Source organism: Hipposideros armiger, unplaced genomic scaffold, assembly GCF_001890085.2.
Source record: "Hipposideros armiger isolate ML-2016 unplaced genomic scaffold, ASM189008v1 scaffold_430, whole genome shotgun sequence".
NCBI lineage: Eukaryota > Metazoa > Chordata > Mammalia > Chiroptera > Hipposideridae > Hipposideros > Hipposideros armiger.
Window position 1 is genome coordinate 1,101,933 of NW_017731780.1, and position 27,366 is coordinate 1,129,298.

The window sequence follows — 27,366 nt, forward strand, 5'->3', positions numbered from 1 at the left end:
TATATATATATATATATATGGAAACAGTCAATAGACGAGCCTGAAATAGGTTCTTTCCAAGGCCAAAGAAATAGTTATCATCATCAGATGTGGAGATAAAAGTCTCCTAGGGCACCCTTGGTATTGGGGAGGAAAACAATGAGGGGAAGGTAGAGAGGTGTACATAGAATTACTTTCACATCTAGGCTTATTGAGGCTGTGCTACCCTGTAATGCCTCTTTGTGAATATCTGTTTTCAAGGTAGGCAGGTGTTTATGGGAAAGGCGTCATGGCAGTGACATCTTCCTTCTTTTTCAATCAATGTGCCCCATCATTTGGATGTTGCCTAGAAAATTGCACTTTCTCCCCACCACCAATTTAGTGTCTGGATTCTACATGACATTATGAATATTGTTGACCATTGTGTAGTTCTATGTAACTGACCATTTACTTTTTTATTTATTTATTTAACTAAAAATTAAGCAACTGTGATGTGCCAGCCTTCCTCAGTATTTTCACTTAAATGATTGTATTTGATTTTCACAGCAGCAGTGTGCAGTCTGTGGTATTATCTGCTCTTTACACGTGAAGAAACTGAGTCTCAGCAAGGTTAGACAACTCAATTTAAGATAATTTTTAAAAGAGGAAGGAGTTGAAACAGATACACTTATAGAAAAACATTTAAACTTGCTCTGGTGATTAAAGAAATGGAAATTAAAACCCGAAGGTACCATTTCTCACTTAGTTTTTTAAAAGTAAAATATTCAATACTGAAAGGAATGTGGTAAAACTGGTGCTTTAAGTATTTAAATTGGCGCAGTGGTTCTCAACCTTTCACAGGGGTCGCCTAAGACCATCGGAAAACACATATTTTCCATGGTCTTAGGAACCGAGACACCGCTCCTCTATCCGTCTCCAGGCCCACATGCAGATACGCCCACATACGAATACCCGGCAACCCCTGTGAAAGGGTCATTTGACCCCTAAAGGGGTCGCGACCCACAGGTTGAGAACCACTGGCTTAGAGAGACATAACATATTGCCTCCCTGTAGGGACTAATCCAAAATATGGTTTTAAAAAAGACATATTACATGCCTATTTTTACAGTAGTGTTGTATTTATAATACTAGAATTTTAGAAGCCACAGGAATGTCCAACAATAGTAGACTGATTAAATAATTTTGCTTTGTCTCCTGATAAAAAATATTATAGCCATTAAAAACAATAAGTGTGAAGAATATATGTTTATATTGTAACATGAGAGAATGTGTATAATGTAAGTGAAAAATTCAGGTTGTAAAATTGTACAAGTACTCTGATTTACAATATGGTAGATCACATTTATAAAGAAAGAGTAGGAGGAAATGCCTAGAAAAATATAATTGGATTAGCATGGAAGGATGGCCGGTAAATTTTTTTATTTTTCTTTCTTTCTTTATAAAATATTCTCTATGGTTGGTATGTTACATTTATATATATATATATATATATATATATATATATATATACACACACACACACACACATACATATATATATAAAATATCTCACAGTATCTCACAGTTTCTGTGGGTTAGGAGTCTGGGCATGTCTCATATGTAAGTGGGAATCCAAGGACCCTCTCCCCAGGGTATTACAAGGCTGCAGTTAAGGGGTTGGCTGGGCTGCATTGTCACCTGGATGTTTGGATCGGGAAGAATCTGCTTCCAGACTCATTCAGGTTGTTGGCAGAATTCAACTGAGGGCCCTGAGTTTTGGTGGCTGTCAGCTGGGGGCCTCCCTTTGGTCCTAGAGGCTGCCCACAGTTTTCTGCCCTGTGGGCCCCTATATAAGCGGTTCACCACATGGCAGGTTATTTCTCCAGTTACAGAGTCTGGCATATTATGTTTAAAAAATATTTGTATATTGCATTTTTAAACACACATCCTTCTCAGTATGACATAACAAAGCAGAATATGAGACTAGTACTTCCTACCGCATCACAGTGATCTTCGTTGATTTGTGGTTCCAATATTAGACAGGCTCACAGATAACCACCCTACATGGTAATGATGCTGTTACATTTATGGAGTGATTTAATGTTTAACCTGGCTTAATATCTTAAGATGTTTTTATATTCTATTATAAAAACATTGTTTTATATTTTAAGATACATTTATTCAGGTAATCCTCATTGCAATCATGGTGTACCTATTGAGGAAATTGGGGCACAGAGGCTTAGAAACATGTAAAAGCTCACCACAGTAAGTGGTAGGACCAAGATTTTCACTTTAGTATGAACCCACACACCATACTCTTTACCACTTGGCTTTGTGGCCTCTGTAGGTAGTGGGTTGGGTAGGAAGTGCCTTGGCCTAAGTGTCGGAAGATCAGGGTTTGGGTTCTTGCCTTAGTCTCTGAGTAAACATGAACAAATCTCATTTCCTGTATTTGTAAAACAATGTAAGCAATATATCGACTCTGTCTAACTCACAGACTTATTAGAAAGAGTCCTTGCAAAACATAAAGTGCTTTCCAATGTAAGATGCATTATACTCTCTCTTGGGAAGCAATACTGTATTTTAAAATAAGCACTGAATAGAGTGGATGAGTTACTGGGCTGTAGATTAATTCAGTCAGCCAGGCAAGCATTTGGGAGGTCACATTCCTTTTTAGAGGTAACTTTTCTTAATTTCTTTATTCAAGAGACATGGAGTAAGACAACACAATTTTCAGAAGTGCTTGTCTTGTGGTATGGTCTGTGTCCACGCAGCATAAGTTCATAAACAAATAATTTAATAAATCACACGTCAGGCCTGTGGGCATTTTCTCAGAGAGTTGTTTTCTGGAGATACAAGCCTCAGCGGCCTGACAGTGGATCAGATAGGAGTGGGCCCAGAGCACAGGAACAAAGGCCCAATGTTGATTCAGCACTTTGGGCAATCCTGCAGTGAAGGCACCATGCAGATTCGACTGAAAAGATTGAATTTTTTTTAGCAGGTCCCACGCCCTAACCACTTTTGTCATATCCCCTGGAATTGTGTGGCATTGACCATGGAGAAAGTTTTGTGGCAAAATCAGGTGGCTGCAGAGATGCTATTTGATCTGTGTTTCTGTGTAGAGGTTCTGGGGCCCGATTATTCAGAACCTTAATTGGGTGTAGAAAGGATGGCTGATGGCAGAGAGCTTTGAGTTTGTCATGAGATGCAAGGCTGCAGTGGGTGTTACCGTCATCTGACACCCTGCTCTGCTCTCCGTGCCAGGCTGTCCCAGGTGCACTGGGGTCAAGAAGGGAACAGTTCCTATGACACACAGCTCCAAGAAATAGTTCCGTGAAACAGTTCTCTCTGCTCCGAAAGTTAAGGTTGTGTCTGTCAGTTCAAATGCCCTTGTTGTTTGATCCTTTTCCCTCTTCTCCTGTCTATGTGAGATGATGGCTAATGCAACCTTGAAGAAATGGAGGAGTTCAACCCATTATAGACATTTCATATTTAAGTTTTTCATTTTAAAGTATTTCCTATGACATTGCCTACAAGTTTAACCTATGAAATTCTACCCGATATGAGCTAATAAAAGGCTAGGGAAAGGTTAATTTTTTTTTAAGTTTTCCATATTCTGACTTTTTACCATTGTTAATTCCCTCAGATTACTGACCTATTAGATGAGACACCCAATAAGACCTGGCTGAAAATCTGATCATTACCCTAAAAATTTAGCAAGATTGCATGCGTTTCCACATAGAAAACCCCCTTTTCCATTAAAGTGGAACTAGAGAGTTTCACACAGCAACAGGTATAAGGCTTTTTAATGAGTGTTTTGCTAGACCAACTGGTCTGTTCTGTCAGGCTTCTCTGGTTACCAACAATTCACGGTCGCTGGAGGAAAGAAATGGATCGAGAATGTGTACTTTGCTGTCTGTGGTGTTGTAAGGTGGAGGATATGGCTGAGAGAGTGCTGGATGGTATTAGCCAATCTAGACAATGATGTCCTCAGCACTAAGGCACAGAGGAAAGGGCATGACCCTTGGGGTGTATGTCCTGTGGACTGGATTCCAGCTCAGTTATTTACTAGCTGTGTAACCATGGATGACTTAGTGAATCTGTTTAAGCCACACTTTCCAATCTGAAAATTGGTAGTAAAGAGTATGCAGAGTACCAGGCACAATACCTGCTTATTGTAAGGACATAATAACTAGAAGTTGCCATAGTTGTCTCAACCATTCATCTGTCCATCAAACAATTATTGAGACAATGTGCTAGGCATTGGATAGAAAAATGCTTCATTCATTAATACAAAATGAAGTAACTGATTTTTGACAGAGAGCAACAGTCAGGCAGGAAGAAAAGATGATGCTTGTTAATTAGTGATGTCACTGAGGGATATCCCTGGGTAAGTGGGATGGCTGGATGTTTTATGTGGATGTCAAAGCTTGCGAACTTCATCTCTGGGTAAAATTATCAAAGGAGAAGACAAGAGAAAATAAAGTGAGTTCATGAGAGAGCAGTGGGTATTTTTATCCTAATTCTGCTTTATTTTGACATTCACTGAGCACTTCAAAAATTAATCTAACATTTTTTACCATCAGAATTATTGTTTTATATTTTGTTAATCATGATGGCTAGTTTGGGGTAACTGGGACATTTACTATTGGAGTGTTTGTAGAAGAAAGTGTCTCCCAGGAAACTAAAGATAGATGTGAACTAATTTTAGTGACAAGGTGAGCTGTTTTTTCCATAAGGCTGTTTAGCAATTCAGTATTTGCTTGCCAGTGACAATATGGTCTTAGATTTGATGCGACTGTTGGTCCTGGCAGCTTTCTAGCTGATGTGATGAGCATGGAATGAGTCCCCACCCATGTCACAACTACTGCATATGCTGCTTATTTTACCACTTCAGTTAGTTGCTGCCAACACCTGAACCTTACAGGATTTCTGGGCCTCCTTTCCAGTACCTACTTCTAATATTTTACATCCACCCAAACTTCCCAGACTCTCAACACTTTCTCCCAATCTAGTCATCTTTGTTTCCATTTGCTTTAAGTTTCCTGTTTAGACCTTATCATTTTTTCAAGCCCTACCTTCAATGTAGCACCTAGTCATCCTAGCTCAGTTTGTATACTGACCTAGTTATTCTCTATTTGTAGTAAAAATAATATGGAAGTTGGAGTCGAGGGAACTAGATTCCTATCACTACGTACTTGCTGTGTCACCAGTATCTGAAAACATTCCTCTTCTATAAATTGAGATCATTGTATCTGCTGTAGATGGAAGGTTGTGCTGATTTACTGAGAGAAAACCACACAATAAAAATGGGGAAATATAATTTTTTAATTTATTTGTTGCAAATGGTGTCTTTAGACTCAAAATTCACATGGAAAGCTAATAAATGCTAATAGGGACTTGCTGCTTGATTTTCTTTAGGCCAATGGTAATTAGTATTACTGGAACATGCATGTGTGTGTACATGTGTTTACACACATGCATGTTTATTAGCAGGACACACACATACACACCTGTGTGTACTATTTTCTATGATACTGATTCAAGCAATGCTAACACAGGTATACAGACTAGGCTTAATTGTACCTTCCCATTTTATATTATCGTCAAATTCTTTAAAAGAAAACAAGGCTATACAAAAATAGCTCTCATGGCATTATTGTATAGAGAGTCCAGAAAATAACATCATAAGCAAAGCTGGGATTGTTTTAAAGAATAAATGTTAATCTTGTTGATATCCTGTGGAGAAGCTGAAATATACCTGTCCAGTTAATGCAAAGTTGTCTATAAGAGGTCCCATGTTGGTTGGCATCGGTAGGGAACAAACCACCACTAACAGTATAAATTGAATACAACTCCCTGCAAGCTAGAAGTTCCTTTTGTGTCACTGTGATAGGCTCTAAGGAAAATAGGAAGACTACGAAACAGGCTTACCCAATCAATTCTGGTTTTCAGGCCATAACTAAGTTCTCTTTGAATGGTTTCACCAGCTAGGATGTTCAGTGCAAGGACAGTATTATCATTTTGCCGATTCTCTGAAGACCATTTCAGTGGGCTTGACTCCAGAATGTGAAAGAACAAATCATACATCCACAGAACTCAGGCATGTGTCAGGCGTGGTAATTAAGGAAGGGCCATGTACATCTCAACTCTAGATCTTAGGAGGCAAGAAAGACCAGCCCCACGTGGAGACTGTCCTTGTACCCCCACTGACACCCACTCAACTATACAGGAAGAAATGAGATTGGTGCAGGAAATAGCTAAGGAAGATCATCTAAGGCTTAGTTTCCTCCAAGTAAATTTTACATTTCCTCAGGATCCATAATGGTCTATGTTTTTCTTTTTTATGTATGTTTATGGGATAAGTTGCCCTGTTATGTAAAGCAAATATTATTAGACCCGGGCATTAAACTCCCGGTTAGTAAGCACAGCGCTCTGTAATCAGTGGCATATGCCTCTGATGTCAGCTGAAATGAACTTTGTTCGGCAAAATGGTTTGTAAATATTGGTTTGGGTTTGGCAACAAGACTGAACAAATCAGTATTTCTGCCTTATCCTGAGTTTAGTCAAACAAACCCACCAGTTCTATATTTAAAAACCCAAGCACTAATTGTTCCAGTCTCAAGTGTACCCACATCTGTCCCCGTCTATTAATCATCTGTGGAACTGTTTGTTTTTAACACTCTGCTCATCATTTAGGAGGTAAACACCCTCTCCTGGTTACCTTGCTTAAAAACCTGGTGAGGTTATTGTACTTCAGGTCTACAGTTTTAGTTCCTGAAAACAGAAACGCTCAACAAGGAGTGATTCTCAGTTTGGGAAGAAAGGAGCTGACCTGGCAAGCGATGCGGCAGCATGTCCCTTGCTGTGTGAGCACGGGAACATTCTCTCTGGCAGGACATTTTAGAGCCTTGTTCTGCGAGCCATCATTCCTCTCTTGGTTTTGGCACAGGCGGTCTCCAGGTTAGCTGGAACGCCTGGGGTGTCTGTATTTTTAACTTGCTGTCATTTCTATGCCTTGTGGGGAGAGAAGGTGAAAAGGATCATTTGTTCTTGGGCTGAGCTTCAGAGTTTAGATGCCAAGATATCGCTCAGGCTCCCCAGACATTTTGAAATACAGAAGGCCAGCTCGCCCTAAGCCCTACCATAACAACCAGAATGCTTAGCCTGTTTAGTGAAAAAGACTACAAGAGAACATTCTCTGTGGAAGATGGAAAGGAATCAGTGGAGTCCTGAGACTCTTAAGTGGTGGAATGTGCATACTTGAGGATTAAGGTAAACACTTTGGGTCATGGCCTGGGGTTGGACAAAAAGACCAAACAGCAGGCGCCCAAGGATTGTCGAGAGCTCACAGAAGGTGCTAGAATTCCGCGTGCTTCCCACTGGGCTGTATACACAGAGGAGATCCTGTCCCTCAGAGGGCCTGTGCGGTACTGCTCAGGGCTGTGTCTCAGGCAGACAGATCTCTGCAGGCCAGGCTGGAAAAGCAGAGGTTGCTCAGTTTGAACTGGGGGCTGGCATTTTGCCTTTGTGTCAGATTCAGAGGTCTGTCTTCAGACCAGGTCACTCACCCGGAGTTCAGGGGCAGATCTGCCGCGTTGTGTCCACCCTGGCTCCATTGCTGTTTGGGAACCGACTTGGTTTTGAGAGCATCAGCGTCTCTCTGTATTCCTCCTGAGCTGTGTGACCTTCCTGGGCATGCTGCTCTATCCAGGAGCCAGCAGTGCTCTCCCACCTGCTCTTCCTAATTGCCCCTTTGCGACCTTGCAAAAAACAAGCACACCCTCCATCTTATCATGATGCATTTTTCCAGGGTGCATGAGAGGAAGCATAGTTTTAACAGTTATTGTAGGGGTACAGGTGCAAAAATGTCTGAAGACTTAGTGAGGTTAATCTCCCTTGAGCAATCTAATCGGTGTTGTCCCTTAGAAATATAATGGTAGTCACAAGTATGGGCGGCATTTGTCATTTTAAATTTCCTAGTAGCCACATTAAAAAAAAAAAAGTAAAAAGAAATGGGTGAATTAATTTTAATAATACATTGTATTTAACCTTATATATCCAAACTATTGGGTTGTCGGAAAAGTCATGACGTATTTTTTCTCAGTTTTTCATTGCAAAAATGCATCATGACTTTCCCGACAACCCAATATTATCACTTCAACATGTAGTCAGTATCAAAACAACTATTAATGAGACATTTTACATTCTGTTTTTTCACACTAAGTCTGAAGTTTGGGATATACTTTACACTCACAACGTGTCTCAGTGCAGACTTGCCACATGTGACTAGTGGCTACCACATTGGATGGTGCAGCTGTAAGTGGTAAAATGCATCACCTTTAAGCCGATGATAGCATGAGGAAGCCGAGCATTTAGACTGGTCCATGTTTGAATTATGAAAAATCACATAGCTGACTGAGAGGGCATTGCTTACGAGCACCAACTCTGGATCCGGACTGAATTCCAGCCTCACCGCCTATCAGCTGGAGACCTTGTACGAGTTCCTTAACTGCTCTTCACATTCGTTTCCTCTTTTATAAAATGAGGATAATAACAGTCCCTTCTTCTTCTGATTGTTATGAAGATTAAAAAACAACTATATATAAAGTACTTAGGCATCTGGAAAGCACTCTTCAGGTTTTTGTTTTGTTTTTTGTTGTTGTTATTATTATTTCTAGTTAAGCCCATGTGGGTAACCATGGTGGTGGCAAAAACTCCAGCTTGCTCATCGGAAGACGTGCTTTCTGCCATTGTTATTTTGTGTTTTAGAGCCTCTCTGCACCTCAGCTTCCACAGGTTTGAGTGCGTCTAGGACCTCCTGCCTCTCAGGACACCATACTGGATGAACAAATAATACAATGCGTATTATAGCTACCATTTTATCTTCTATTTGCCAGCGCACTTTTTATGTATTACTTCATTTCATCCTTCCACAGCTATTTGAGGGAGATGTTTTACCCCCATGTTAGACTGGAGGAAATTAAGACTCGGTGACCGGCCCCAGGTGCGATGTGGGGCAGGGGCCGAGCTGGAATTGGAATGCTGGAGCATCTGACCTTGAAGCTCACGCCCTTGGACAGTATCACGTGCTGTTGCCCATGTACACATCATGATTATCACTAAGATGTACAGATTCGTTCACATAAAACTAAAATCTAAGTGAAACCGTGGAGGCCTTTCTGTTTCCCCAAGATGGCTGATTAAGCTAACATGAAATACCCTCTGATGAAAACACCTAGAAGTGCCAGATAAATACAGCAAAAATTTACTTAAATGAACAACTGAACTTGCAAGAGGGGAGGAACTAGCCATCAGAGAATCCAAACTGCAGTGAGATATGACTTTACATCCACTAGGGAGTATATATTGTATTCTGGGGGTGTGAGTCCTGTATCTTTTCTGTCTCTGCTCTTACTTGAGAACACTGTCCCTTGGCATGTTATAAATTTTTATTGCATCCTTATCTTCATCAAGCTTTATCTATGGGATTCCACAAAAATATAGAAGTATTGCTCCTGAGCAGTTTTTGGTAGAAAACAAACAAGAAATGGGCATTAATATCCTTAGAGAGATAAGATTAGCAAAACTGGAAGCATCAGCAGTACCAAGCGTTTAGCTAGGATATGGGGCAGGGGCTCGTCCACCCTGCTGGTGATGCTGTCAACCAGGGCAGCCCTTTTGGAGAGCAACTGATGATACCTGGCAGAGCTGAAGAGGCAGCGAACCTATGACCCAGCCCATTTCACTTACGGAAACACATGTACAGGGAGACTTGCCACAAGGAGACTGTAGATGGATGTTTTTTGCTGCACTGTTTGTAAATAATGAAAAAGGAAACAACTACCAACAGCAGGGGTATGGTCAACGATCTGAGCTATGCTCAGCTATTCACATAGCTGTTAAATGAATGAAGCTGATCTAGTCACATAATGTGGATGTCTCAAAAATAAAACATTGAATGAAAAAATCAAGTTGCAAAAGGCTATAGAGTTGTATTTATGTAAATTTTAAATACACATAAAAACAATACAAAATTATTTGAGGATAATACTAGTATTGCGGAGTAACATAAAACAGTCCTTGGATGTAGGAGCTATCATGCCCACTTTGCAGCTGAGGAAACTGAGGCAAAAGAGACTTAAGTATCTTGTCCAGACTCACACAGCTACAGTAAGAAGTGAAGGGAAAAAAACCTGCTTGGGAATGTTTGCAAAAGTAAGAGGGAAGAAGCAGGATAGCATGAAAACATGGGATTTATTTGTAACTTTTTTTTTCTTCTCTTTCATCTGAAACAATTGTGGCCAACCTGAGTGTCTGTTACATTATTTTAAAATTTTTAATGTGATTAAATATTTCGTAGCACCACGTTTGAATGACTAAGGACACCATGATTTTGGAAAACTCAGCCTGCTGCTGAGTGCCCAGGGCACGGGGCTGACCAATAGAGCTGTGGATTCTATGGATCCGGCTGTGTATTTGTCACTGGGCTGCAGCAAAGCACCTTTCCCTGCCTTGGTTTTCATGCGCTTTACTAGATATTGATAGGGCTTTCCTGCCGGTGATGGTGGGGAGGAGGCAGCTCTGTGACCTCTGACAAAGAGACAGTGCTCTGAGCCAGAGGGATGCCAGAGAGAGCTCAGTTCTCCAGCTGCTCAGGAGGTACCTGGAGCTGTGCTTCCTGTTCAGGGCAGAGGTTTGGAAGGGAGAGTTTGGAATCTTGCCTAAATATATTCATAATATAGTTTTCTTTAAGTAGGGCCTCCTGCTGGGAATCTCAGTGTTATTTCCTTCATCACTGCTGACATCTGCAACTCAGAATTTAACTACTTGTTCTTTTCTTGTGTGGCTTTTATGCTGCAGGAAATACCGGGGAACCCTCTGTTATGTGGCACATTGTAGGGAAGGACATCTGCTAAATTAAACATGGTCGTTAATGCTTATTCTATTTCAAATGCGCAGTGCTTTTGAAGAGTTATCAAAGTTGAATCTGGGCGTTTAGAGTTGGAAGGGCACTTAGATATAATTTAGTATACCTTCCCCATTTTAAACATGAAGAAATTGAAAGAGTTGATATGTGCAGGATCATAGAGCTAATTAGAGAGCTGGAAGTAGGAAATAGGGCTCCCTACTCCCTCCCTGTGTCAGTGCAGCAGAGCACAATAAAATATACTTAAACGAAAATCTATGGAACATTACCTGGTTCTCACTGGCTGATTTATAGGAATCTGCAAAAGGGCTTTATAGGTATAAAACCCATAAATACATATTTGAAATGTAATATTTGAATGTAGTCAGAACACTAGCTCTAAAGCTTTTTTATGCTTCATGTTAAAGATAAGCTCCTGAGATGAAATTGCTTGCTATAATAGGGGTATTTGCACACCTGCCTTAGTTGTGTAAACTTAGATATCACTGGGCCCTAGGTTTTCTTCATTTTCCATTAAAGGGAAAGCCCTTCACTTATGCTCCAGAAGTGGTTCAGAATGAGAGGGCCTCAGTTTTAAGTCCACATGCTTGACTCCCATCGGGTGGGAGTTCTTGGCAAGAAGAGTTCGGCTGTAGACTTTTAGGATAGTTCTGTTTTGTTTTTATGGTCCTACACTGAAGTGGCTGAAGGATGCTGTGATCTGATTGGGAAAGTGCTGGAGTCAGTTGTGTGATTTTTCTCCTCCATCGCACTAACTCAGTGCTCCCTGGTGGCCCATTGTGAATACTGGAAGGGTAATTAAATCGTCTCTGCAGGACCTTTACTGTGGTAGCAGTCAATGATTTTCATTCATATTGGTGGTTGTTTTACGAATATAATACTTCGAAACAGATGCAGCATCCTTCTTTACCAAAAAAGGTAGAAAAGTCTTACTTGAAATCGTTCCATAGAATCAAGCTTAGTAAGCTTGGGCATTTATCTTAAGTCTTCCAGAAAATACGGCCAAGAAGAAATCATTAGCAAAGTGCCTGCAAATATGATCACATGTCAAACAAGAGATTGCCTTTATTTCGCTGTGATAACGTGATTTGTCTTGCAGTGTGTGAACTTAAGTCTCCCTCCATGAGTGACTTTCTGTGGGGACTAGAGAACTCTGGCTGGCTGAGGCACATTAAGGCCATCATGGATGCAGGAACCTTCATTGCAAAGGTACGCAATTGCAGAGCGTAGGTGGAGGGGCAAACCAGGCAGCGCACTGACTGCAGAGTGGACGTCCTGTCTCCTCCCATCAGCTGCCCTGAGCGGGGGAACTGCTTTGTAGACCTCCCTCTAGTTTGCCCTCTGAAGATGGGATTTTGCAAAAGAGAGGACAGTGCTTAGGCGATAGTATCAGCACAGCCGTCAAGGGGTAAAATGTTTTCAGAATATTCTCTCCAGTAAGGCTTGGTCCTAGACAGAAGGAAGAATTTTCTATAGGAGAGTACATCCAAATGTCACTTCAGTAACGGAGGCCTGAGGCTTCCATCTTAGTAAACAGGTCCTCCTCATTACTGATGGCATAAGCACAGCCATGGTCCTGGACCTGGCAGATGGATTTTGCCACAGGAAGAATCTTGCTGCAACTTTGATACAAGCTACTTTTTGATTGTCTATTTTGTTCAGTTTTTTTAAATATAAATCTCTCTTAGACTTATATGTAAAGACAACCATTATCTTTTCTAATGACATGGTCTGCTCCTCTTTATTAGATAATTCATTTATTCAACAGATATTTATTTTAGTGCCAAGCACTATTCTATGTGCTAAGGATGCACTGCCGAACAAGTCAGCCTCTTCTCTCACTTCTTTCATCAATTCTGGTGTGGGATTCAGAAAATGAATAAAAGTAGAATTTCAGGTAGTGATAAATGCTATCACAAAATCACCATTTCCCGATTTATGTTTCCTGTCAAATATTCAGCTAAAAATTGCATGCACATGCACGACAGCAAATACACTTTTTTCTTAGCAGTCTTCCTGCTTACCTTTGTTTTCTCCTCCTTCCTGACCCCGGAATCCATTACTGGCTCTTATCCTTCTGTCTCTAATTTCAGTTTTACAATGTATGACTTTTGTGTCTTTTCCTTTTGCAAATGACTGAGGCCAGTAGGAGATCCAGAATTTCAATATTGGAAAGGCTTAAGGTGGAAACCCAGAGGGGAGGAGAGGGGGTTGAAGGCGGGCTAGAAGATAAGTCATGGGGATATGTTTGCGCAGCAAGTAGTGCATAATATGTAGGACCTATGCTTAGGTGGGGTGGCCTGGCTGGGGGCATCTGGATATAGTGGGAAGGGAAGGAAAAGCTTTAGGTACCAGCACCAATCACTCCCTGGCTCTGCCCTAACTGGAGAAGAGCATGAACGCTAAATAAATGAATAGTGGTTAGTTTGGGTGGTTTTGTTTGTTTTTTGCCAGTTTCTGTAAGTATAAAACCAAATGTAGTCCTGATGAGATTTTTCATGTTTCTAGTCATTTTTTGTGACTCTGCTGATCCTGTTTTCAGGCAGTTTCGGAGGAAGGGGCAAGTGTGCTTGTCCACTGTTCCGATGGCTGGGACAGGACGGCTCAGGTGTGCTCAGTGGCCAGCCTCCTGCTGGATCCGCACTACCGGACTCTGCAGGGCTTCATGGTGAGTGAGGCCACCTGGGTGCTTCCCACGCGGGACCCTGAACGGAATGAACCTCTCCTTTGGCAACTGTCAGCAACATTTTTTTTTTCTCATCAACATTATTTTTCTTTTAGCAGATCAGCAAGATCAATTAGAGGGGAAAAAGTGAAATAGGCTGGGAGTAAAGAGGTGAATTGGGGGGATTTTGGAGCCAATCAGAATCAATGCTATTAAATGTGAATTTGGGGGCAAATATAAACTATAGTAAGTAGTTTGTAAAACAGTGAGCTTTATACATCATCTGCTCCAAAGTATTTCAAGTTTGAGGTAACGTGAACAGAAAACACTTCAAAACATACTTGGAGACAAAATTTTCTATATCGAGCATGCAAAAAATCTTGGAGAGAAAAAACTATTTTCACTTACTGCTTTTATTTTTTAAGTAGTCCTTTACAACTCTGGATGACAATATTGAAAATGTCAGTGTTTTTGTGTTTTTTGCTGAAATTATGAGTGCGTCCTCTTAGATGCTGCGCCTTTTAGGTGTGCATCAAAATATGTGTTGCTTCCAACTGCAGAATATGTGTAGTTGCCTAGAATGGTGGAGCTTTGGCTAAGCTGGAACCATTTTCCTAAAACGACTGCAGGGACTTCCTGGGGACTGGGAAAATGACGTGGCTCCTGCCTCTTGAACCAGGATTTGGTGGAAAGTGCTTCAAAGGTCCTGAAACCATGCTAGGGGTAGATGTTGACAGAACAGGCCAGATGGGATATCTCTTGGAAGATCTCCTTTATCAAGTCATACCAGCTGACACTCTGGGGACCAGAGAGAAGAGGCAGGATTCCTCTCTTGGGCTTTTTTTTTTTTTTTTAATGATTTTATTGGGGAATTGGGGGAGGGGAACAGCCAAGTTGTTGTCCTTCAGTTTTAGTTGTGGAGGGCACAGCCAGCTCAGCTTCCAGTCCAGTCACTGCTCTCAGTCTAGTTGCGGGTGGGCATAGCCAACATCCCATGCAGGAGTCGAACTGGCAGCCGTGTTGTTAAGAACGTGCGCTCTATCCCGAGCCACCTGGGTGGCAGCCCAGCTCAAGGTGCTGAGTTCAGTCTTTAGCTGCAGATGGGCGTAGCCCACCATCTCGAACTGCAACCTTGTTAAGAGCATGTGCTCTCACCAGCTGAGCCATCCTGCCACCTGTTGGCAGCTCAGCTCGGGCAAAGTTAACTGGGCCATGTGGGAATTGAACCGACGACCCTGTTGCTCAGAGCTCGCACTCTTAAGCTAACTCTTATTAATCAACTGAGCCACTCGAATGGACCCTCTTGGGCTTTGTTTTTGAAACTGTCAGAGAACTTCCAATTACCTGTGACAGTATTGATACTTCAGAGGGCCATTCCCATTTATTTTTCCTATGGATGACCTTCAATTCTGCCCTTCCGATTAGCATCTCTTTATTGGTGGGTAATGAGTGCTCATTCATTTGCAGGTTACCCGAGGATGGTGACTTCTGTTCCAAGAACCTTTGAATCGTTCAGCATTATTGGTTGTGGTCTCTTATTTTTCCTCGTTTGCTTCTCTCCATGATATTTATATTCTTTCTTGTGTAGGTATTAATTGAAAAGGACTGGATTTCCTTTGGTCATAAGTTTAATCACAGGTAAGAAATATTTTAAAATCTTTTGAATGTTTAGGATGAAAAAAATGTGTTTCTGAAGTTCTCAATTAGTATGGAAAATAGCCTTATTTTTAAAAAGTTTTTTTGTAACTCATTCATAAAGTTCAATTTTATTGTATACATTGTATCAGATAAATGAAGTTCTAACCCTGAGTACTCTTGGTAAAACTAATTCACTTTAAAATTGTTCCAGAAGAGATGGAGAATGCTTGTTCACTGACCTAGAAAGGATTGGCTCTCCCTGCCTCCTACCAAACACATTATTCCATTTTTGAACTGCAGACATTCACTTTAAGCTGCAAGTTGTGAAATGCCTGTGGAACAGCTTCTCTTTGACTTTTCACAAAGAGGGTTAACTGAGTTTTCCTGAGACATGTGTCACAGGTGACGTTTGTCGCAGACCTCTCTTAGTAATGTAGTGTAGGATGGTGGCTCAGGCTTTGGTGCCAGACAGATCCAGATCTAAATCCAAGCTGTGGCATTTACTAGCTGTTGGCCTCGGGCACCTGTCCTCCGAGCATTGGTCTCCCATCTGTGAAATGGTGCTACCCTCCCTATTTTGCAGGGTTAGAGCAAGTTTTCTTTTGTTTGTTTGTTTTGAATTAAAGTTTATTGGGGTGACATTTGTTAAGTCAAGTTACATAGATTTCAGGGGTACAATTCTGTAATACATCATCTATATTTAAAAGTATATGTAATTAGCCTAACTCCTTGCCTGGCTTACACACTAGGATTTCAATAAACAGAAGCGATTGTGTTTGGAGACACCAGACTCCTTATTTTAGTATTGATGATAATGCCTGACCTGTGTTCTAGTGTTCTCTGATCTCTGAGCGTTAAATGTTGTAGCTAGTGTTGTCTAGTATTTTGGTGCTAAAATTTCAATTTAGGCAGCGTGCAAAAAATTTAATTATATATTTTAATATACATTTTTTACTGTTTCAAGGTCTTTCCTAAAATAAAGTCTAAGTTCATGGAACTGCCTATATTTATTTTTATAGTTTTTGTATTTAGCGTTAATTGAGCATTCATTTTGTGCTTTCTAGAATCCTGTTTTTATAAATAATTACTTCTCCAGGAAAGCACAATGATTCCATTTTATAAAGGAGAAAATTAAAGCCCCCAAATCAATTAAGTAACCTTCTTAAGATCACACTGTTATTTCAGTTTGGGGGTACCTACTGACTCTAGGCAGTTAGAATATCTGAGACAGAGGACATATGGACAGAAAGTATATGGAAATGGCTGAAGACTAGCTGGATAATTGATTTAAGAGGAAACAGTATATTAGGCAACCTGTTTTAAGGCTACCAAAGGTGAACAGAACTGAAACTTTTGAGAAGTTTCTAGACAATTTCTAATGTTTCCACTTTTGGGAAAATTCCTAAACTGATCCCTGCTCATTTCTATTCCTCAAGTTGATTATCCATTGCTGAGAACATGAGGTTCCATAGTGTCATTTTATACTTGATGGCACCCAAATTACGCTTTTATATTCTTTCTAAAATACATACAGTAGTGTAAAGGACTAGGCAGTCTTCATTTAAATTCTTATCTACTCTTGAAAGTAGTTTCAAGATTCTCTGATGTACTCTTGAAAAACAAGAGGTATGAGATATAAAGGTTTTTTGGAATCTGTGGTCACGTGGAAACAAATTTTATGACAAGTTTTAATACTGCTCTAGAGATGGAAATATCCCTAGAAACTTGGGAAACCACCATTTTTTTTTTTTTTAGCTGAGCCATCCTGCCACCTATTGGCAGCTCAGCGGCTGCTCAGCTCAGGCTGGACTTGAACCGCTGTTGCTCAGAGCTCAAACTCTTGAGCGAGCTCTTAACCAACTGAGCCACTCGGCCGGCCCAGGGAAACCACCATTTTTTCAAGTTGTCTTGCTTCCTCATTCCTTCCCTCCAAAATAATGAAACGTGAAAAACTCTAAGATGCTTAGCTATTTCTTCCCTCTCTCACTAGACACTAATTAAAATAAAGTAGAAGATTTATTTCAAAAATTCTGATACACTTTTATAATTTGAATTAAAGAATGCTCTTTTTTCATGGAAAGTTTCCTGTAATTTTACCTTTAGGACTAATACATTCTTTTGTAATTATAGCATGAATATGTCCCTTCTCTACCCAGACCATTACAAAGTTTCTCTTGAAATTGGAATTTATAGCTATTTTTTTCCACTTCTGCATTCTAGATTTGTTAAGATAGTTATTTAGGAACTAGAGTTGCTTTTATGATTGTTTTTGCATTTATAGCTTCCTAATTTAAAAAAAAAAAAAGAAGCTTGCCCTAAACTTTCTCTAACACTTTATTTTATAGATATGGCAATCTAGATGGTGATCCAAAAGAAATCTCTCCAGTTATTGACCAGTTCATTGAGTGTGTTTGGCAATTAATGGAACAATTTCCCTGTGCATTTGAGTTCAATGAGAGGTTTCTGATTCACATTCAACATCACATTTATTCCTGCCAGTTTGGAAACTTCCTATGTAACAGCCAAAAAGAGAGACGAGAACTTAAGTAAGTGTTTTGGTGTTTAATTTTTATGTAAAGTAATTTTGTGACAGAATTTCAGATGGCCTCTATTTTAGCCACACACCTGTACTGACAGATTAAAGTTTTCTTTTTCATGACATTACCTCATAAATGGTTTAATGTCCATTTAAACCATTTAAACTGACAAAGACAGGTACAAGTTCATTTCCCCCAGTTTCTGCCTGACAGCCACCGACAGGTTGGTAGACTTGACACAGTAATATTGATAGGAAAGTTCCTTGAGTCAAAGAAAGTGATTTTTGCATTTAAAAGGAAAAATCAGACATCTTTGGTGGATGTATTTTCATAATAAGAATTGCAAATATAATCTGGAAAGCAAATTTGAAACTCAAGTCACTCTAATTCAGATTAAAACTGCAGTGCCTTTATCCGGAGGGAAAAAGTAGATGAGGGTGGACTTTAAATGATGAAGTCAAAAACTTAAACTGCAATGTGACTTATGAACAGCAAATGAGAAAATTTTTGAAATTTTCATAAATTAAAATGATTTAACTGTAGACTACATAGTATCAGATTTAATTTTGGAAATGACCAGTTAAAATAGACTCCACTAATTTTATGCTGTCTGAACAGAAAGAAAATGACTTTTTCTAGGGAATACTAGTTTATGTTTTCTCAAGGAACTTCAAGTATGATTCCTGATACATGATAATGATTTAAAAGTCGCGGAGTGTCTCCTTTACGCTCACCTGTTTCCTAGATAGTTTTGTGGTATGTTGTGATAGACTAGCCAACTTAATGGCATTTGTTTGGGTTTGAGTCACAGCTATTCCACTCACCAGCTATATGACTTTGGGAAACTACTTATCTCTCTAAGCCTCAGTTTCCTCATTTGTAAAACAACATATCTGATAGGAATTCAGTGAGAACTAAATGAGAGAAAACTTGTGAAGCATTTAAGTAGTACCTGGCAAATAATAAAAGTTCAATGATTACTTGGAGGAAAACAACCCAAAAATTACACAGCAATTTTATTTTACACTCAGAGCAGAGGAATTTAAACATCTTGTCCAGGCCAGTACAGGGACCAGAGGAGTGAAATTTTTACAGTGTTCTTCTGCTGTACCATGAAGACAGAGAGTGTAAATTCCCCTGTTACAAAACAGGGACATGTGATGCTCAGATAACAATTACTGATCTCCTTCCAGCTTCAATATTACATATTCAACTATTTATAAGAACCAAGATAGGTCATTTTCAGGCTTTTTTTTTTTTTTAAATAACAGAATTCAAGAAAGAACATACTCTTTATGGGCTCACCTGTGGAAGAATCGGGCCGACTACCTGAATCCTCTATTTAGAGCTGACCACAGTCAGCCCCAGGGAACCCTTCGTCTCCCCACAACGCCATGCAACTTCATGTACAAGTATGTCGACTTCTAGGACCTTTCTAGGGGTGGTTCTGAACTGAGATTCTGGCACTGTTTAATATTTGGAGGCCAACGTGTATGAGACACTGAGCTTCAAGGCTTTTTGTGACACAAAACATCAAAGGAGGATACTTAAATATCTGACCTGGTTCAGTAAAACCTTGGATTGCGAGTAACTTGGTTTGTGAGTGTTCCGCAAGATGCGCAAACATTTCTAATACATTTTAACTTGGTAAACGAGCGATGTCTTACAATACGAGTAGTTTGTGTTTTCGGTATGAATTATGCTCACAAACCAAGGTATTATTGTATTTTTGGTACTTTTGCCAGTATCTCCTCTCCCTCTCCTTTCCCACTAAATAGAGAATTATCTTGAGAAGTTGATGTTTTGTAATAATACCTTAAACATTTTATTTAAAAGCAAAAGAGAGGGCAGGAAGAGGGATGGAGAATTGAAAGAAGGAGAGATGGGCTGGATAAACCAAGTAGTACCGTATAAGTTAAATGTGGAATCCCAAGTTTAGGTAGTGATCATGACACAGCTTACCTTCTTTCTCTGCTGAATCCAGCTCTAGTAGAGCTATATCCCTGTGGAAATAAATTACATTGGGACTGGGAGAGCAGGGTGGCATCCAACAGATTCTACATGTGTAAAACAGCAGTTTTGAGAGCTGCTGAGACACATTGCAATCAATTGTACTGCAACTAATCGGTTACTAATAGGCAGTCAGCAAATATATTATTGAGGATTAAGCACTGTTCTAGGCACTGTGGATAAAACAATGAATGACACTGAGTCTGCCTTCAAAGTGCTTTTCTAAGTAAAGAGTGGATCTGCGGATATCCCTAGGATTCTACTACTTATTCCCATTTGTATTTCAGTATGCTTTGTGGTGTAGGATAAAAAAGGGAGTGTTTATTACTTTGGTGGTTGTGATAAAAATAAGCTAAAACTCTCAAATTTAAAACTCACTTTGCAGCTGCAAGATTCTACATGTTAATCAATCACTATTTTCCAAGTTTACTTCAAAACTAAGAGCCATTTTCTTAACTGCCCCTCCCAAAAGAAAAAAAAAGTAACATGGGGTACTTCAATCTATCTTAGAAAATTGTAGGCCTTCTAATTCAGTATCATATATACAAATTGGTGAATTTACTCTCCTTAAAAGAAGTTTACTGAATCAAGAAAAATAAAACATCAACATGAAGTTGTTACCTTAAGTTAGTGGCTTTTTTGAGCCTGTAATTTGCATTTGGCTATTATTAGGACTGTGGGACTGTGTTATTAAAAGATACCTCAGGAGACCTGAGAATGTGAATTTACAGAGTGTGATGCTGTGGTACAAAGCTCTGCCATCCCTTCCAGGTTTTGGAGTGGGATGTATAACCGCTTTGAAAAGGGCCTGCAGCCCCGACAATCAGTTACAGACTACCTCATGGCCGTGAAGGAGGAAACCCAGCAGCTGGAGGAGGAGCTGGAGGTCCTAGAAGAGGTAAGACACACTTACTCTTGTTTATCTTATTTTCTGTGCTTTTTCCTCAACAATCACTGCTCCATGCAAGCCTCTCATGACTCAGGGTATGTGAAATGTAGCAATGGATAACCTGAAACACAACCCCATCAGGTGGGCACCCAGAAAACCGGAGCCCAAACCTAAGCAGCACTTAATTCACTTCAGGCATCTGGCTTGTGGCTCACTTCCATGGTTTACTGAACTAGTTGTTTATTCCTACAGTGGGTCAGGATTTTGTGTGTGCGTGTGTGTGTGTGTGTGTGTGTGTGTGTGTGTGTGTGTGTGTGTGTTACTGTTGAGAGTACTAAAATGAATTCTTTCTGGAGAATTCACACAAAAAAAATAGATTCAAAGTGAAAGAACAAAATCAGATATATGTACTTGTAGATAATGATACACAATTTTATAATGATATGCAAACTCCTGATGTCTGCCTGGCTCTAAGCCTACCGATTCTGATAGAGAACCTTTAGAGTGCCGTAACTCTGACTTGCCACCAGGGCTGAAGCCTAGAATTAAAAACATACCTGAAATGAATTAAAACAAACAAACAAACAAATCATCTGCAGAGAACTAATATAAGGCACAGGTTAGGTTTTTAAAATTCTGGAGCTGTGGTAAAAGCTCTGCCCTTCAAAATCCACTCATGTCATCACTGGACCAGTTTTATTTACTTTTCCTAAAGATATACAAGCTTTATGAAAAGCTTAGGATTCTATTAATTTGTTCCAGAATTCTTTTTGTTAAAATATAATACTACTAATAAAAAAATTACTTAGAATATCTAAAAGTACCTTTTGCCCTTTTTTCCTTACAACAAACATAAAATTCCTTAGCCTGGCAAGTGCGATTTTCCCACAATCCGGTCTAATGTACCTTTTAAACTTTATTCTCCACTATTCCCCTTGCTCACATTTATCTGTTCCCTGCTTCTTGTACATAACAGACACTTTGCTACATTTGTGCTTTCCTTCTCACTGTCCCTCCTGCCAGAAATGCTCTAACCATCACCAGTATGTCCAGCAAGTTTAATTCCTTCACAGTCCTGTTAAAATGCTGCTTCCTCCCTGAACCTTACCCTGATCGCTTCCCTCTAACTGTACTACCTTGCCCTCTGAAATCATTCTTACCTCCCCAATTCCTACATTACATGAGCTCTGCCTCTCTACTCAAAGCTCCTTAAGGCTAGATCTGTATTTGTCTCTATTCCTCATACTGCCCAGCACAGTGCTTTTGTACATAACTTAATATGAATGCTTTTTGAGTATGTAATACCACACACACACACACACACACACACACACACACACACACACACACACACCTTCCTTGCCAACATCAAAGAAAGAAATCCGGTAAACTGTATTTTGAACAACCCAAATATCCATCATCTGATCAATGGATATAAACAAAATGTGGATATTCATACAATGGAATATTATTCAGCCAGAAAAAGGAATGTATTGTAGCATGTAGCTAATACATGTTACAGTGTGGATGAACCCTGAGAACATAAGCTTAAAGAAAGAAGCCAGACACAAAAGGCTGCATGTTATATGATTCTGCTTATATAGAAATATCCAGACTAGGCAAATCCATCGAGAGAGAAAGTAGATTAGTGGTTACAGGGGCTGTGGGAAAGGGGAATGGGAGTGACTGCTAATAGGTATGGGGTTTTCTTGGGGATGATGGAAATATTTTGGAATTAGATTGTGGTGAATGGTTGCATAACCTTGTGAATATACTAAAAACCACTAAATTATATCTTTTAAAAGGGTGAGTTTTATGGTAAGTGATTTATATCTCGATTTTTAAAATTAGGTAATGCCTTATTCCTGATTTTTTAAAATGTATTTTGAGTTCACAGGGTGAAAATGACTGTAAAACCAGATAGGTATAGAAAGAATGAGTACTGATGCCAGGTGCTTTACCTATGTTATTGTTTTTGCATTTTAGAGAAAACCTATGCTATGGCAGGTATTACCATCCTTATATTAGAGATGAAGAAACCAAGCCTCACAGAGTCTAATTGCTTTGTCCAACGTTATAAAGTCTACCTTTACCTTTGACCCCAAGTCCATCTAAAGCCCATGTTCTTAACATTACACTAGCTGGAAGGTGATGAGTGCTAAAGACATGAATATGTAAAACAGATAAATTATTTATGATTTTTCCCTGTAATGGTTATTTCTTTTTTAGAGGCTGGAAAAAATCCAAAAAGTCCAGTTAAATCGCACTAAAGTGAAGAGTAAGCCAAGTGAGCCCAGCAAACACTCTGGGTTTTCTACCTCAGACAACAGCACGGCCAACACGCCCCAGGATTACAGTGGGAATGTGAAATCGTTTCCATCCAGGAGCCCTTCACAAGGCGACGAAGACTCTGCTCTGATTCTAACCCAAGACAATCTGAAAAGCTCAGATCCAGACCTGTCCGCCAACAGCGACCAGGAGTCGGGGGTGGAGGACTTGAGCTGCCGCTCTCCCAGCGGTGGGGAGTGTGCCCCAAGCGAAGACAGCACCAAGGACCGGGATTCCGACGAAGCCGTGTTCCTCACGGCATGAAGCTTCCCTTCGGAGGTTCCAAAACAAAGGACACACAAGAAACACTTTCCAAAAATAAGGGAACAGTGCAATTTAAGATACAAAATAACTCCAGAAATGGTGCATGCCACTGCGAATTATAAAATGCAGCGATGAAAACGGGAGGGGGAAGAGTCCAACTTGGTTTCTTTAGACGCTGAAGAACAGGAAGTAGCCATTTCTTGGATCAAATAAATATTAAGGGCATTCTCCAATTTGAAAATCCTTCTAGACTATGGCAGTTTTATTCATGACAGAGCAATGGCCTCTACTGTCACCCGAGGTTATCAATACAAATCTTCCTGTCACAGCATGCATCTGCTAGCCCTGACCCCGTTCCCTCACACCTGCTACCATCTGCAGTCCTTCTCTGTATTTCACTCCCTGAGGCATATTTGTTTCTAAAACATTCGATGTTATCTTCCTTCCTGACTCTGTTATCAATATTTCTAATAACAAAGCACATTGTTGAGATGCACCCTTTTTTGGTTAATAGATATATTTCTGTACCTGAAGAGCTTTGTAATTGCTTAAGTTTATCTTTCAGGTTTAAGGACCACTTTAACTTTTCCTTGGATAATATATTTTGAATTGTTATAATAATTTTGCCTTTTTCTGGAATCTCTTTACTTGTCACCATTTAAAAAACGCTAAAACTTATAACTCACTTTTTCTCTGACACGGGTCTACTAACTAATAAAGTAGAAGCAAAATTTACTCTCTGGTTCTTAAATATGAACTGATATCATATTAGCTTTTTTATTAACAACCTTTTATTACTATTCCAGAGGCTCCGTTACTAAGACAGTGTGGGCTAACCACCAGCTTGATCCCTGAAGTCTAACAAGTAAAGTTAGTAGGAATTTCAATGAGGGAGAATCCTAGAGAATGTGGTGGTCATTTCTATTTAATCAGTGGAATACATTTTGTCATCTATCATTTTAGAAATTATAACTGGTTAATATGGTTTAACTAACAGTAACATCTGATGACCACTGACTGCTAAATTTGTTCTGAAAAGTTTCTGTTTTGCTAAAATGCACTTTTGAAGCAGAATTATTCCTATCTATTGATTTAAAAAAAAATGGGACTTTACTGGGTGACCTAAACTTTTGATCTGAAGAAACTTAGTGGAGAAAAGTTGCCATGTTTGAATGGAGATAAATAACATTCACACTGTATGAGTTTCAATTATTAGGTACGATCTACATCAACATTTTGAATATGTGAAAAATTTTAAATGGCATATTAAGTTTTGCCAAAATGGGTTCAAAATAAAGAGAAAGGGGAGAAGAGTGACATCACCAAGAGGGAGACATAGGTCAGTCCCGACTCTGCTCCCTTTCATAAGAACAGCAACTAACAACTATTTATGGACAAAATACACCGAGGGAAACCCAGAACTCGAGAGTGAGGCTGAGGCAGCCCCTGCACCACAGAGACCAAGGGCTACAGGACTACATCAGAAGGGGAAGAGGAGTGGCCGCACGCTGATTGCATTGGTTCTCCCCCAGGCCAGCACAGCACTGTCTCCCATGAGCCTATAGTTCCTCCAGTGGGAACAGAGTGCCCAGGGGTGACATCCAGCATCCCAGCATGGTGGGTCGCTTTGTGGGAGCCCCTGCTCCGGGTTTGCCCCATAGGAATTGAAGGGGAATCTGTGGGGCTCCACCACTGGGCTTCCGATTGAGATGGAGAAGTGGGGAGGGGCTTCCAATGACCAGCACTCAGATCTTGAAGGACTGAATTCCTACCTTCAGAGCCCAGCAGTAGTCCCAACCAGCGGCTGCTCATCTGCAGAGTCAGATGACACAGTCTGACTGGGGAATTCGGCATAGTGCGGATCTGCCTAATTCGGGTTCCCAAAGGGGGAGCTCTGCGGGCGCGGGAGCCTGCTCTATGTACGCCCAGGTGGGAGAGCCATACCCCCACTTGCTGTAGATCGAGGCTCCTGGTCGCTCCTGATCAGAAACCTGTTTGGGAAAATTTAGGAGTTACCTGAAATAGGCCCTCCCAGTCTTGCCCCGGCAGGGGTCCCACCTGCTGCAGAGCGTGGCCCCAGCCCCATCTGACCAGATGGGCAGGCAAGAACACCTTCGAGCTGTGTTACCCAGCAACTCATGAGCCAGGAGGTGGGCAGGCAGAGCCGATGACTCTCAGAGCCAGGCAAGCAGCCAAGTTTGGCCGGGGGACTTGGGGCACGGTTAGCTTGAGTCAAGACCACAACAAAGAGCATTCCTGGCTTTCAAGCTGCTTCTCCCACTGCACCCAAGCAGGGAAATTAATTTGTTGACCCACTTATTGTTGAATAACAATCCAGCCTTCAATTCGCCCAACCAGGGACCCTTAGCAGAACACACAGGAAGCTGCCCACCCAGCACTGTTTACAGTGGCACTTGAACAGAGAGCACAGGCTTGTCTTTCCCTACCTGCAGAGCGAAACTGACAGTCTCACCTGACCAGGATATTCAGTGCACATTCTTGCCCGATTTGAGTCCCATCCTGCTGCTCTGCCAGGGCAGGGAAGGTAACTCATAGCTCCACCTACTGCTGAGTAGTCCCGACTGTCTACTAGGCCTGACCAGACAATCCAGGCAACTGTGAAGCCCATCCTACAATCTCACTTGTGTAGGGCACCAAGTCAGCAGTCCTGTCCAGCTGTCATCAGCTGGCACACCCCCCACCTCTGACCTCAGCTTGACCAGTTGCCTCGCACAAAATAGACCCTCATAGCAGCTCCACCTGCCCGATTACAACACCAGCAGACATGTCCAGAAATGCGGACTGAGCTGCCTGGTGAAGAACTGTCTCTTCTAAAGCAAACCTGAAAAGTCTGGAAGAGGAACCGCTTACTCAAACATGCACATACCAACATCAGGAATTAAAAATCACGAAAAATCAGGTAAATATGAAACCATCAGAGGCAGCTAATAAAGCTCTGATAACTGACAGCAGCAGCATACACAGTCTTCTCAAGTGCACACGGAACATTTTCTAAGACAGACCATATGTCAGGCCACAAAAGAAGTCTTAGAAAATCCAAGAAGGTTGAAATCATACCAAGTATCTTCTCTGAGTAGTGTGAAACTAAGAATCAATAGCAAGAGGAAAACTGGAAAATTCACAAATATATAGAAATTAGATAGCATTCTCCTGAACAACAAATGGATTAAAGAAGAAATTAAAGGGAAATAAAGAAGTACCTTTAGACAAATGAAAATGGAAACACAATACACCAAAACTTACAGGGTGCTGCAAAAGCAGTTCAAGAGAGAAGTTCATAGCAATAAACACATGTATTAAGAAGAACGATCCCAAATAAACATCATAACCCTATACCTTGCAGAACTAGAAAAAGAACAAACGGAGCCCAAAGTTAGCAGAAGAAAGGAAAAAGGAAAGACTAGAGCAGAAATAAGTGAAATAGAGAACAGGAAAATAACATAAAAGATTAACAAAACTAAAAGCTAGTTCTCTGAAAAGATAAACAAAACTAACAAACTAGCTGGATTCACCAAGGAAAAAAGAGGACCCAAATCAACAAAATTATAAATGAAAAAGAAGACATTACAAATGATACCATAGGAGTACAAAGAATCATAAGAGGCTATTATGAACAATTATATACCAACAACCTTAGCCACCTAGAAAATGGAAAAATTCTTAGAAACATATAAACTACCACAACTAAATCAGGAATAAATAGAAAGCATAAATAAACCAATTGCTAGTAAGGAGACTAAATCAGTAGTCAAAAATCTCAAATGAAGATAAGCTCAGGACCAGATGGCTTCACTGGTGAATTTTTACCAAACACATAATAAAAAATTAACGCCAATCTTTCTCAAAGTCTTTCAAAATCAAAGAGGAAGAACACTCTCAAACTCATTTTATGAGGCTTCACCCTGATACCAAAGACAGAAAAAGACACTACCAGAAAACTACAGACTAAGGTCACTGATGAATATAGATGCAAAAATTCTCAATAAAGTACTATCAGACCAAATTCAGCAGCACATTAAAAATATCACTCATAGGGCTGGCTGAGTGGCTCAGTTGGTTAAGAGCTCGCTCAAGAGTTTGAGCTCTGAGCAACAGTGGTTCAATGCCCGGCCCGAGCTGAGCAGCT

The 27,366-nt window shown here is 40.3% G+C and overlaps 1 protein-coding gene across 4 annotated transcripts in view; it reads left to right on the forward strand.

The window, feature by feature from the left end:
* MTMR7 (myotubularin related protein 7) overlaps positions 1-23,954 on the forward strand; it is a 106,596-nt gene extending 82,642 nt beyond the window's left edge. For all 4 annotated transcript variants that reach the window (XM_019664760.1, XM_019664761.1, XM_019664762.1 and 1 more), the window contains 7 exons: positions 11,988-12,097; positions 13,431-13,556; positions 15,142-15,191; positions 17,537-17,737; positions 19,000-19,140; positions 20,510-20,636; positions 22,857-23,954. In XM_019664760.1, the coding sequence (XP_019520305.1) occupies positions 11,988-12,097; positions 13,431-13,556; positions 15,142-15,191; positions 17,537-17,737; positions 19,000-19,140; positions 20,510-20,636; positions 22,857-23,219 (1,118 nt within the window). In that variant the 3' untranslated portion in view covers positions 23,220-23,954. The remainder of the gene's footprint in view (positions 1-11,987; positions 12,098-13,430; positions 13,557-15,141; positions 15,192-17,536; positions 17,738-18,999; positions 19,141-20,509; positions 20,637-22,856) is intronic.
* Positions 23,955-27,366: the final 3,412 nt, after the last annotated feature.